This window comes from Chelonoidis abingdonii, chromosome 24, assembly GCF_003597395.2.
Source record: "Chelonoidis abingdonii isolate Lonesome George chromosome 24, CheloAbing_2.0, whole genome shotgun sequence".
In the NCBI taxonomy this organism is placed as follows: domain Eukaryota; kingdom Metazoa; phylum Chordata; order Testudines; family Testudinidae; genus Chelonoidis; species Chelonoidis abingdonii.
In genome coordinates this window covers 14,659,462-14,673,938 of record NC_133792.1, presented here as the reverse complement: position 1 = coordinate 14,673,938, position 14,477 = coordinate 14,659,462, and the positions used below count along the sequence as shown (strand labels likewise).

The window sequence follows — 14,477 nt, the reverse complement described above, 5'->3', positions numbered from 1 at the left end:
AGGACTTGAGGGTGAGGATACACATTCTCCACATACTCTGCAATACCCTTTTCTGAGCACACAGATTCCATGCCCAACTGCTCTGTTTTGATACTTGGCCTATTTCCCCAAGGCCAGATGCTTCAGCAGAGCCACTCAAAGAGTGGGCCGCTGGAGTAGCACATCGCCAGGGTCCCTGAAGCTTTGCTCCTGTGGAGTTCATCTGTTGAAACTGCAAGACGGAAGTGCTGCAGCTTCCCATCTCTTCTACATCCTGCCCATCCTCCTGTCACTTCTAAACCCCCATCACTGCCCATCCTCCATCGACACTAGTGCCCTCTGGCCACATCCATTTGCATGAAGCTTCTGCAATTCCCAACCTGTGGGGCTTAGTGAAGCTCCAGGGATCCCTATAGCCACTCACTGTTGCACCTCCTCCTGCCACAGCAGCTCTCATGCTACTAGGCCCACAATGCACCTTCTGTTACATGAATGTCCTAGGAAAAATTGCTCCTCTTTGCATAACAGGAAATTTTCAATAAGTAGGATTTTTGGTTATAGAAATTTAGCAGATGGTATAAAATGCCATATTCCTATAAATGTGATTGTCACAAACTCTGTCTTAGGTCTTCTCTCTGTCCATTAGCAGTGGCCCTAGCGGTACAGATCAGTAGCCCTGGACAGCTAGTTCTGCCCCTTTTGTACAGTCACCTTTCTTGCTTTTGTCCTTAAGGCCATGGATTCTCAGACTCTGTGGTCTGTAATCATGACTCCCTCAGTCTGTTCTGCTTCAGAGAAAGACAAGATTACTTCTAAATTACGATTATTTTAGTTAACCTTGCCTGTGGTTAGCTGTTCTTAGAGTGTGACTTCAAAATAGACCTAGTTATTGGTTAGATATCAGAAACAGCAACAGTCAATTTAAAGATTATCTAAAAGACCAAGGTTAAATCACACATCTGAAAAACGCCAGATAAACACACACATGTGAAGATAGCCATGTATTTCATGACACTGTTCACAGTGTTAAACTTTGCTTACATGACTGTTGTTACAAACAAGAGAGAGAAAACCTCAAGACCAGTTCTCAGAAGCAAAGATTTCTTTTCAAGAGACAGCATTTCCTGCCTCTCAGGTTAACTGATCAAGAGGGAAGGCAACTTCTGTCACCTTCTAAAACAACGAGGAGTACTTGTGGCACCTTAGAGACTAACAAATTTATTTGGGCATAAGCTTTCATGGGCTAAAACCCACTTCATCAGATGCATGGAGTGGAAAATACAGTACGCAGGTATATATACACAGTACACGAAAAGATGGGAGTTGCCTTACTGTTGAGAATAGACCCCTTCATTTTAATTGAATTGTCTCGTTAGCACTGATCTCCCACTTGGTAAGGCAAATCCCATCTTCTCCTCTGTCCCACTCTGAGAATCCTGTTGCTGGCTAGTGTCAAAAACAGAGTACTGGACTAAATAGATCACACATCTGATCCAGTATATTTCCTATATCCTACATGGGAGAAACTGCAACTGCCTATGTACAAAGTGCTGCCATATGCACAAATTAAATAAAGTGGGTAAACAGAGAAAAATTACTACTTTTCTAATCTCTTCCAGCTATAGTAATTTTAAGAGTAACAAGTAACTTATAACAATATTAGGGAGAACTTTTAGATAGAAAGGTTAATTGTTAAATTGACAGAGCTTCTTTGATATTAACCACTATGGTGCCAGTCTTATGGCCTTTGGAATGATAAACAATGAAAAGCAGAGAAGAAAAAAGCAACTGGTTAAAATGTATTCTATTATATCATAATTTATTTAGACTATGTAAAGGAGTCAGAAAATGGAAAAACTCTTGTACTCAAATCTATTTTGAAATGTCCATTCATACAACACTTTTTGCTGAACAATCTGGATGTAAATTAATCAAGATAATCCTGCTGCTTTGCAATATTACTTCTCCATGTACTTGCAATATAAATAGAACAGAGTCACACAAAACTGGGGACAATCATTGTATGTTTCTGCAAGACAAATAAGGCTGTTTCGTGACAACCTTTGATAAGTAAAATGTTTCACATGATCAGTTTTTAATACCGCACAGATAGCTCTGTTCTGTTCTCTCTTATGTCCTTTGTGTCTCTCAGGGAATCTTTTAAGTTAACATTACACACAAACCTCCATGGCTCCCACAGTGCAGTCACACAATGTCGTTGTTCTCCTTTGGAGAATTTGGGATACATTTTGTTTCCGCCCTCAAAGGGGCAGACAGAGGCTAAGTGAGAGACACTGATATGGCATACGCCAAGCTCTGCTGCCAGCAATCCCAGCCCAGCTGGAAAGAGTAATGTCTTGTTTACACTAGGGAAGTTTTTCAAAAATTTCCCACCATCATTGACCTCAGTTCAGCTGCATTTATGTTAATAATGCTGAGAGCTGTAGTGCAGATAGGCTGCTACTGGTGTTCTGTCTAAGGGGTTCGCGAAAGATTTAGCTATGTCTACACTAGAGAACGTGCAGCAGTGTAAGATCTCTAGTGTAGCTGCTGTATGCCAATGGGAGAGAGCACTTCTGTTGACATAATTAACCCACCCCAATGAGTAGTGCTAGATGTGTTGGTGGGTGAAGCTCTTCCGCTGGCATAGCACTGTGCGCAATAGTGCTTATGCCGGCATAATTTATGTCACGCGGGGGTGGAATAGTCACACCCCCTGAGCGACGCACGTTTTGCTGACATAAATGGTAGTGTAGACATAGTCTTAAACTGAATTCTGACTGAACAGAATTCAACTATATACAGTACACCCTCGCTGTAACAAACCCCTTGGGATCCAAGCTATTTGGGGTCATCATAGCAGAAGAGATCTGCTGCAGCGGGGGCTGGCAGCTCCTGCAGGCCCGGGGCTGTGGTGGGTGCTGACAGCTTTTCCAGCTCGGACCTGGAGGTGGGATGCAGGGACCGGGTTCATTATATCCAAAGGTTCATTATTAGGAAGGGCATTATAGCATGGATGTACTGTTTACAGGCAATAGATTTCCAAAGGGGCCTGCACCTCCATTTGAAATTTCCAAAGGAGTCCACAAATGAAAAAAGTTTGAAAACCATTGTTCTACACTTTCTGACCCCACTGAAGTCAATGGAAGTTTTTTCATTGACTTTCATAGGACCAGGATTTCATCCCATGTTAAATACATCTCCAGTGAGCATGGTGCTTAAAATAGCTCATTTACCCTAGGATTCAATTTAAATGTTTAAAAAAAAAAAAGGAATACAAGTTGATAGTGTACCTTTCAAAAATTAAATTGATTTCCTCTTCTAGTTAAAACATAGTTATTTTAAATGGTATTTATTTATATTAATACAAAGCCCTAAGGGTATCCCTTTAGGACTTTGTGCACTTTTCCCATATATTTAAAAGTCTAAGCAACCGAATCTATTAGTCAATATTCCTGGTCCATCAGAAAAAAGCTTGTTATGGTGCTTATTGTTTGTGTTGTGCTTTAAGTGTCCCCGGTGCTGCACTTTGGGTGAACCGTGCCAAACAAATAACAGGTCTCATCACCGCAGTGCTTAGAGTCCTAAAGGTAGCGGCAAGCACAATACAAAAAATTAATAATAATATAGAACCATCTAGCTGAGTGTGGCCATTAATTATGGAAAACTCCTGCGAAAGGTGAAGTTGTTTTAAAGAAAGAGAGGGAGGGAGCTTTGGCAATACGTATTTGGAGTCCTCATCCATTTGGGGTGATGTGAAAGTTCCTGTGTACTGATGGAAAGTCTCTTTGTCCTTTATGGTAGAATCCCATATAAAGTGATGGGCCCCCCAAAAAGCGCCATTATATTGTGCACAGGAATTAAAATACGGGACTGTCTGCCAGAGGCCAGTAGCTCGTGTGCAATAGGAAAGGGCCTGATTCCAAATGGAAATACTCCAACTGGAGCAGGCTGAAGCCCACGATTTGGATGTTCTTTGAGAAGAATTGAGTGCAGCCCATGTCCTTCTGGGGATGGGCAGCTGTCGGAGGGCTTCTTTCTTCACCCTTCCGCTTCCCTGGTCCTTCTCGCGTGAACAGATAGCAACAATACCCAAAGTCCGAAGGTGCAAACAATTTGATATTTATTGAGGTGATCTTTCAGCAAGCTTAAATCCAAGGTTTTTTCCCCTTATTTTTCAATCCTCAGTTGTATATATGTAAGTTTAAGAAAGCTGAAATAGTCTTAAGGACTCAGGTTTCAGATTATTACAAACAAATTACTTAAAGGGCGCTGTCAAGGCCAGTAAGTCTAATTCCAGACCAGCCAGATCCATCTCTTTTTTTGGATACCAAGGTATGAGACTATTACATACGTCTCCTGCTGTTCCCGTCTTCTGCATTATAGGTAAAACTTCCCCTGTGCAGAGAGCCAACCCATACCCTACTTTGGGGGCTTACGTACTGCGTAGGGTTCTGTAGCCCCTCTGCACAGAGCCCCTCTGTATTTTGCCCTCAGAGAACAGGACAGTAATTAAAGGATGGTGTTCTGCCTGCTCAGAGAACAAAGCAGGCAGTAGACCACCTGCTGGGTGACCTCCTGCAAGTTACTTTACCGCTCTGCGTCTGTTCCTTCATCTGTAAAATGAGGGTAATGCGCCTCGTCTTGTACGTGAAGTGCTTTGAGACCTGTTGGTGAGAAATGCGATGCACTATCGTTTACTTACCGATCTGCAGTAAGATCATTCCAGTGGTCCTCATATTTCTCTGTCATACCTGGGGTCTGATTTACAGAAGTGCTAAACACTCACAGCTGTAACTGAAGTCAATGGGGGCTGAGCTTTGAACATAGGAGATGTTATACAATGTTAAGTGCTCTGAGAAATCAGGTTCTAGGTGTCGCAGATTGGTCACCCAATATTAGCGGAAGCTTTTTATTTTAATTTCTCTGTGTCTCACTTCCCCATCTGCAATATGGGGATAATAATATCCCTCTCAACTCACAAGGATGTTATGCAAATAATATTGTTTGTGAAGGACTCAGAAACTATAGTGATGAATGGCATAGAAAAGCCCATGAGACAATTAATAATTCTGTCTTCAGAGCAGTATTTAAATAGTGTGCAGTAAATAAGGCACGAGGTCAGACATTGAACAATGAAGAGAAAACAAAATAGTAAATAGCTGCTCATTAAGTGAGTGCTGTCCATTCTGTGCATTGATGAAGGCAGGGATCCTGTTGAAAATATAGTATGTGATGATGTAATTAAAGACTGTTTGATAAGGCCTATATTAAATTTGGCATTCCCTCACTTTCAAGTTCTTGAGTTTGCAACCTTAATGTTCTCTTAATGTAGTTTTGTGTTTATAATACTATATAAAGGCCAATCTTACTTTGCTTTTCAGGAATAGCCACTTCTTTACTTTTCAGCCATGATCAAATACACGATTAGTTTAATATCTAAAACATTTTTTCTTAGGGGGAATAAATGTTGCAGCTACAGGGATATGTATTTGTTGATCATGGTAATTTTTTTTTCTTGAAGTCTGTACTCCTGTGTATTACAAGTTACAGGGGAGAAGGGAATTTAGACAGGCCCACGGAGGGGACTTGGAACTGTTATCCCCCACCCCTTGGAAGGGGCCCGAACTGAGACTGACCCGGCTGGAGAGCCTGGGTCAGAGGACTAAAGGACAGGTGAAGAGCCTCCAGGTAGGAAGCCATAGGGGTGCTACTCCATCCCACAGCAGGAACCTTTGCATGCAACCTGGCCAAGTAGGGCACTGAGAGACACGCTGTTGGTCAGACTGAGATTGAGTCTGGGGAGAGCTATAGAGACTTTGCCAATGGAGGGGTACCATGATGGGCCCTATTGGACAGTGAAAATACTGAGCCCAGGGAGGGCGGCAGGACATTACTGAGGACTTTGAGATAGGCCTGATTGGACAGTATACTCTGGAAGGGGTTTGTTTTGTTCGGTTTTGCACATGAACATTGTGTGATGTGGCTGGAGGGCTGAATCACTGGAGACCTGCTTGATACGTGCGGCGGGCAACAGCTGGCACCACGAGCAGAGGAAATTGAGAACAACTGGAGGTCCGCGCACACTTGACTGGGAGCACTTGAGAGGTGAGCACACTCCATTATGCACCTCTCATTGAAGTCAAAAGAAATTTTCCCAATGGCTTAAAAAGTAGTTGAATCAGGCCCCAACTCCATTCTCAGAGGCCATCAGGTGATAATAGGTCTGATTCCCCATTGGCCTGCGCCTGGTACACTCATTTACACTAGTACAAAATGGGAATAAAATGCTACTGTTCTGATCTGGTAGTCTTTTACATCCACTTTGCTTGGTGTAAATGATGATGGTCATAAAGGCTATGGATATGTTTTACTTGAGTTGTTAAGCTGTTCAACTCATCTGTAGGTCAGATGCCTTGAAAAAAATATTTTTCCAGAAAAATCTCAAGGCTGGCAAAGTTGTTACCAGAATATCTAGACCTTTTAGTGAAGATTAAAAAGTGGTTTGGGGAGACTTAAGAAGGAAACATTCACATTATTGTGATATAAACGCCTAACTGCAATGTTACTGCATGTTGATTTGTCATGTGAGTAAAAGTTGCAAGACAGAACCCAAAGCATCTAAAAATTCTGCCGCATATCATAGTATAGTCAATATCATCAGAAGGGCAATGTGTTTTTGTTTTGTTTTGTTTTTTTTCCAAGTTTTCTCTTTAGGATTTTCTCCATAGTTCATTGCATTGATTTGCTTAGTTCTGCAGTGCCTCTAAATGGTCCTGTTTTGGGTACTACTCTTTCATATATGCTTTGTATTAGTATACATGCAGTGTTGTAGGAGCCCTGTCAGTCCCAGGATATTACAGAGACAAAGTGGGAAAGGTAATTTTTTTTATAGTACCAATTTCTGTTGGTGAGAGAGACAAGCTTTTGAGTTTACACGGGGCTCTTCTTCAGGTCTGGAAAACCACCCAGGGCAGGTCTATGCTTAAAGTGCTGCAGTGGTGCAGCCGCAGTGCTTCAGTGAAGATGCTGCTACACTGACAGGAGAGCTTCTCCCATCAGGAAGCTACCCCTTTCCTGGAGGTGGATTAATTAGGTTGACGGGAGAAGCCCTCACGTTGACATAGCGCTGTCTACACTGGAATGGCGGTGGGGCGTGTTAGGTGCTTATAACTGTGTAGCTCAGGGATGTGGATTTTTCACACCCCATGGCACCATAGTTATGCTGATATAAGTTTGTAGTGTAGACCTGGCCACAGTGTGTGTCAGCGGAATACAAGGTGGAGCAGATTGTTTAGCATAAGTAGTTACCACATATTTCAAGGGACCATTCAACGTGAAGTGGTCCGTTAATACCCTTCCAGTCATAGGTAGGAAAGGGGAGGGAAGTAGCTGGGGCGGGGGCAGTGTTACTGGGTTAAGATCATTGTATGAATCCATAAATCCAGTATCTCTATTCAGTCCATTGATTTTTAGTGTCTAGCGGTTATGAATTTAAGCGGACAAGCTCGTCTTTTGAAAGTGTTATGCAGGCTTCCTTTGAAGATGAGGACTGATAGGTCAGCTGTAGAGTGATCACTTTGTGAAAAGTGTTCACCTACAGATCATGAGGTGTTTTGGTCTTTTATTGTTTTCCTGTGTGAGTTCATTCAAGAGTGTAGTGATTGTCTGGTTTCAGCCATGTAGTTGTTGTTGGGCATTTGGTGCACCAGTATGTGTATCTTAAAAGGTGTGTTGGGAGGGCGGCGGGGTGTGTGTGTGTGTGTGTGTGTGTGTGTGTTCATTGCAGCAGTGAAGATGTCTGCAGGTTTGCATATGTTGTTCCGGCAGGGTCTGGTTCTGCTTTGTGTTGCTGTGTCCTGATCTGTGGGGAACTTGCATGTGATGAGAAGCTTGGAAAGGTTGGGGGGTTGTTTGAAGGCTGGAAAAGGTGGTTCAGGAAAGATTTCTTTCAGGATGGGATCCCCAACAAGCATGGGTTATAGCTGTTTGATGATACCCTATAAGGGCTCCAGTGTGGAGTGGGAGATGACAAGTAGGTTGTGTGGTCGAGAAACTGTGTCAGCTAGAGGTGTGTGGTTATGTTGGTATAGACAGAGAAACAATCCAGAGGAAATAGAAGCACAGAGACAGCAGCCCACTCCACTGCACACGTGTGAATGTGTTGCATGCCAGGCATGCCAGCGACTGTGTCCTGCCTGTAATCTGACTTTCCATTTTTTAAATAAATAGCTTGGTCAAGTCAGGGTTCGAGCATTCACACTCAGAAGGGAATGCCATATTCCTTATTTATCAACTGCTTCAGTAAGCACATTGCTGTGACTCAGCTGCATAAATTTGTGTGAATAATTAGAAGTGCTGATGTTCCACATAGTTTCCTGAATTATTTGTCATTTTCACATGTGCTGTATGTGCAAAAGATAGAATAGCTAATTAATGGGAACATCAGATTTGGTTAAAAACATTTTCACTATCTATCTGTCTTATCTATCTGTCTATTAGAGCATGTTCCCTGAAACTTCATGAATGGAAAACTGGTCTTAAAATCTTTTTTTCTTTAAACTTGAAATCCAGAAGATTGAACAAGAAATGCACGTTCTTTTATAGAAAGACTACAAAATAATGTTAAAGAAAAGAATTTGCAGAAGCCAGGATAATGCAGTGCATGGAAAACATGGATGTGGATCAGGAGACCTGTGTTCTGTTCTGTTCTGTTCTGGGCCCTGCCACAGACTTCCTGTGTGATATTGGGCAAATCACTTAATTGCTCAGTGCCTCAATTTCCCCCTCTGTAAAATGGGGATGATGATACTTCACCACCTCTGTCTAGTGTGTTGAGATTTGTGGATGAAAAGTGCTATGTATTATCAGTCACTCTATTAGTATATCTTACACTTATCACTATGTGCAGTGTTGTTGTAGCTGTGTTTCTCCCAGAATATTAGCAAGACAAGGTGGGTGAGGTAGTGTCTTTTTTACTGGACTAACTTCTATTGTTGAGAGACACAAACTTTCAAGCTTACACAGAGTTCTTCTTCAGATCTGGGAAACTAAGGCTATGACTACACTAGAGACCTTACAGTGTCTGTGTACTGATGCAGCTGCTCAGCTATAAGATCTCTTGTGTAGCTGTTCCTCCCGTCGACATAATTAAAGCACCCTCAATGAGCAGTGGTAACTATGTCGGCAGGAGAAGCCTCCTACTGATATAGTGCTGTGCACACTATCACTTATGCCAGTGAAACTTATGTCGCTCCAGGAGGTGCTTTTTCACACTCCTGGGCAACATAAGTTTTGCCAACATAAGTGGTAGTGTAGACATGGCCTAACTCAGTGTCACTGCTAAACACAAGGTTTGAACAGATTGTTTAGATTGTTGCCCCCATAGCAACTATGTAGGTGAAGCCAGACAATCACTATGCTCTCAAATGAACTCACATAGGAAGATGATAGACAGAAATAGCATATCACTTGTGGGTGCACACTTCACAAAGCGATCACGCGACATCTGACCTATCAATCCTCACCCTCCAATTAAACCTGCAGAATGCTTTCAAAAGACGAGCCTGGGAGCTTAAATTCATAACTTTGCTAGACACTAGAAATCATGGACTGAATAGAGACACTGGATTTATGGTGTATTACAACAATCTGTAACCCACTAGCAACCCCTGCTTCCATCTGCTTCCACCTCCCTTTTCCTCCCTATGACTGGAGACGTGTTAGCAGGCCACTTCACCCTGAATGTCCCTTGAAATATGAGAAGCCGCCCTGTCCACTTAGCACTGTCACGAATCACCCAAAGTTAGGTCAACGTAACTGTGTTGCTCAGGGGAGTGGATTTTTCACGCCTCTGAGTGACATAGTTACAGTGACATAAGTTTGTAATATAGACCAGGACTGAGTTCCTTTCCTAGATCTGAAGAAGAGCTCAGTGTAAGCTCGAAAGCTTGTCTCTCTCACCAACAGAAGTTGGTTTATGAAACACTAAACAGTTACATTAAGGGCTTTGAGCAGGTATCGTGCTTAGGAATCAGCTCCCTTCGTACATGGCAGCAAATCTGCAAGTAGAGAAGACAAGGAAACCAATAAGCATTTACGAAGGATAGCTACAGGCAGGAAATGCAGTGTGAAGAAAGGTTTCAGAGTAGCAGCAATGTTAGTCTGTATCTGCAAAAAGAATAGGAGTACTTGTGGCATCTTAGAGACTAACAAATTTATTTCAGCATAAGCTTTCGTGGGCTACAGCTCACTTCGGAAATCAATGTTGTTTGCAGCCTCAGTGTGAGTGAAATAATATTCCCCATATCTTTTTGTCAGAGATATATTGCTCAGAATGAAAATGAAAAGGAACTAGAGTTAAATTGCAGTTGTTTCTTAAGTAGAGTTCAGGAGAACAGACCTATGAAATTAAGTTAAAAGTAGGAGCATTTCAAAGTCCATATTGAGGAGAAAACTGTATCTTGCCTCATCAGCAGCCTGAGGAGTTAAAGGAAGCATCAGAGGATGAGTTAGAGTGAATCTGATTCTAGGTAAGGAACTTTAAATCCGTTTGGAGGAGTTGTTTTTTTTCTCGAGCAGGGAATTTACAGTGACATGTTTTTGTAATGTCATACTGCGGTGAGTGTATTTTTCACAGAACTGAAATGTGGGTAAAGGTCAGACTAGCACAAGTACTATCAGAGTTAATGGAAAAGGATGTGTTCTTCAGAGCTGTAGCATTGCCAGGTTTTCAGCTGCATTGCCTTTTATGGCTTGGCTGCTCCACATTCAAGTGTTCTGTATAGGTGGAACTGTGACAGTCTGACTTGGACATTGTTACATAATTAAAAGTATTACTGACATTGGGTCTCCCTTTTTTCCCTCTCTACTAATAAAATTCGAGGTTAAAGATAAATGCTGTCCAGCACTGCTTTGTTTAACTGCAGATGAGCACCCAGGCCAAAGGAGAGATTTGGGATTATACGTTGTGGTATTTAGAATCCTCAGACTGGTCTTTGTTCTTTCCCTCACCTGAAAGTTAACATGAGTTTGTGGGAATTAAATGCTATTAGGTGTTCAGTGAGAGTGATGATAAAGGTCTTTGAGGTCGTATTTTAAACCCCATATGGGAAATGGCCAGCTTGTTTGGTGGGATCAGAAAGGCACAAAGGAAGTGCCATATTGAATCAAGCCAGTGATCAGTGTAATCCAGTATCCTGTCTCTCAGACAGTGGCCAGGACAAACTGCTTCAGAAGGTGCAGGAAACCCTGTAGTGGCCACTTGTGGATTAATCTGTTTAGAGGGGAAGTTTCTTCCTAACCCCATCAATTAGTGGCTGGCTCTGACAGTGAAACATGAGGTTTTATAGTTTCTAACGTAACTGTATGTTGTCATTTTGCATAAAATAGGTATAAGGCCTGACCCTGCACAGTGTTGAGCACCCACAGCTTTCACTGAAGCTCATGTTGGGAAATGCTAAGCACCTGTCAGGATCAGGCCTATTCTCGCTGAGATTTCCTTGTAAAATTGTGTCTGACTTTTAATTAATGTGAAATCTTATTTTCCATATGGAAATAATGATGCAACATAAAGGCATGTCTGTGCCTGTTAGTGGATTATTGTTGGATTATATTTTGTCAAGGGCTATTACAGGAGGCAGTATATGATAGTGGTTGAGCAGAGGACTGCAAATCAGGATTCTTGTATTCTATTTACAGCTGTGCCACTGAGTCAGTGTGTGTTTCTGAGCAACCCACTTAGCTTCCATATGCTTCACTTTCCTCATGTGTGAAAAGAGGATATACCCATCTTTGTTATGCACATTAGAGCCTCCAATAAAGAGCAGTCTATAAGTGCTAAGATCTGTTGTTTAAAATTGACTCTAATTAAGGAGAATTTCAAGCAAGCATCTCTTAATAAAACTATAGTATGATATGAAGAATACAACTGTACACTCTACTATTCTTGTAAGGAGATTAATCTGTTTTTAACAAGGTAGGTTGCTTAATAGACATTTCACATGTCAAAATTTCTATAGCAGCTTAATGTAAACAAGAAAATATTTGAAAAATAAGGTTTCTGCAGGAATCCAAAGTAATTGACACGTCTCAAAACAGAATAGAAGAGGACAGCTGGTCTCTCAGATGTAAGCCTGTAATAGGGGGGAAAAAGAATATGCTCATATTGTATGTGAATGAAAATCAGTTATTGAAGGACCAGTATCAATGCTAGAATGTGCCAATCAAGGAGGATGATTCTGTATCATGAAGATGGCTGGGCAAGTGTCACATGGAGAAAAATTTTAATTTAGAGACAGTTTTCAATGGGTATTTTAAAGAGATCTTGTTCAGATGGGAGTAGTGTGGGGATGGTTGCATGGAAAACCAATAATTAAGGGTTACGGTGAACAATGCAAGGTGGAATTGCTAAAGAGATTAATTATACCTTGTCTACAAAACTTATTTAATTGTTGCCGATGTAAATCTGTGGCCTACTGAGACATAAAATAGCTATCGTACACCTGTATGGCTTGGTAGAGTCCCAGAATAGATGCAAGGTTTTTTTGTGTTTCTATATCTCCTCTAATTTAATTGTTTGATTCTTTTGTTTATAATATTTTGGTGTTTTTTCAACAGCACTTTCATGATGGCAGAAAGGCACAACAGTACATTGAAACTTTCTGGAAACAGCTTGAAGCAGTAAGTAGAAACATCTTCAGAAGTGATGTTATAGCTATATTGACATTGTCTTTATAGGGTGTTTCTAAACATTGTGTTTAAAAAGAGATTATGATATGGTTTGAGGAGAGCATCTGAAATCCAAAAGAACATGATTTGAAGACTTGTCTCTAAAGGATACTGAAAGGTATAAAATAGTGCCCTTTAAGTGCCATCCATATATCAGAATCTGGACCTCAGTAATAGATGTGACACAATGAGGGAAGGTGAGAAACTGTCAGGAGGGGACTGTGTTAGAAAAGGTGAGTGTTACCCATGGATACTCAGCTTGTGCATGTGCACACCTTAGTCGTTCAGTCATATGTGCTCACACACAAAATAACAAAGATAGTATTGGCTCATTTACTGTGGCCTTCACAGAAGCAAGGGATTTAAATGCAGAGAGGTTAGTGATTTGGCAGATCAGAGCAAGAAGGTGTTCCATGTGTAGGGAAGATATGGAAAGAGGCTCAGAGACTAATGGGACAGCGAGACTAGCTTTACCATTAGAGCCAATCTGTCTGAAGATCAGAGCAAAGATTTGCTTTCCAATAACTTTGACACTTTTGCAGTTTAGCGTGGAAATGTATGCAGATGTAAATGAGCTGTTCTCAAAAACTCTTGACAATGATTACAAAAAATGAAGTTAGCGGATGTTGCTTGCTAGGCTGAATTTCAAATCATGTTTCTCTCTGGTATTTGATGGGCTCATTTTTCCCTTTCAGAGTAAAAGGCGGTTTGAACGTGATTGCAAGGAAGCCGATAGAGCACAGCAGTATTTTGAGAAAATGGATGCTGACATCAACGTTACGAAAGCAGATGTTGAAAAGGTAAGCCAGGTGGCAAAGCACTCCATTTGGAAATACATATGTTAGAGTGGTTGCTCCTTCAGTCCCACTGATAACACACGTCCTCCAGAATTGACCATCTTAACTGTATGCAGTGTTGTTGTAGCCGTGTCAGTCCCAGGATGTTAGAGAAACAAGGTTCGAAAGCTTGTCTTGCTCACCAACAAACGTTGGTTCAATAAAGATATTGCATGGCCCACCTTGTCATCTTAACTGTGTCCGTCCATAGCTTGGCCTAAACAAGGGATTCTCTGTAGTGGGACACCTCCATTTGCCCAGAAAAGTGAGGGCTCCGTTCTCAGCAGGTGTAATGGGCATAGCTCCATTAAAGTCAATGGGGTTAACTCAGTTTATATCGGACGAGGATCTTGCCCCAATTCAAAATCAGTCCTCACTGGCTAACAGCCCAGGATCTGGGCTCCACTCAGAAACTCATAACTCCCAGTCAGCAGCGTAGCTCGCCTGGGCTTCCACCTTTAGGACAACTAGATTGAGAAAGATTTGGACTTCACTATTATTAAATATTGATATTGCAGCAGCAAGGGCAAGGATGGCTATCCCATTGTGTAGGTGTGCTATGAACACATGCAAAGGCACAAGCCCTACCCTGAAAATTGACATGCGCTATTGGTGGTGATACTTTGTGTGCTAATCTCAGCTGCCCATCAAAAGTAATCTAACCCATAGAGGCTGAGTGGTGAGGATTTCCCAATGGCAAGTGCATGTGCAAACTCTGCTAGTGCTTGGGACTGAAAGCACAGAACTGCAAGCATCAAAGGGGCAGGGTCACCTAAATGATTTGTTCAAATGCAAACCAATATAGCTGTGGACTTTCCCCCTTTTTAAAATAGAAATAATTAGCAGAATGGCTGTTAAAGCACAGTATTAATAAAGAGCCAAATTCTGTGCCTTACTCTGTACATGGGCCCATGGAAATCCACAATTAAAGGC

At 41.7% G+C, this 14,477-nt stretch overlaps 1 protein-coding gene across 22 annotated transcripts in view; it reads left to right on the top strand.

Moving 5' to 3' along the window:
* Window positions 1-14,477, top strand: part of FNBP1 (formin binding protein 1) — a 143,295-nt gene that overhangs the window by 68,587 nt on the left and 60,231 nt on the right. For all 22 annotated transcript variants that reach the window (XM_075060711.1, XM_075060719.1, XM_075060718.1 and 19 more), the window contains exons 5-6: window positions 12,598-12,660; window positions 13,404-13,508. In XM_075060711.1, the coding sequence (XP_074916812.1) occupies window positions 12,598-12,660; window positions 13,404-13,508 (168 nt within the window). The remainder of the gene's footprint in view (window positions 1-12,597; window positions 12,661-13,403; window positions 13,509-14,477) is intronic.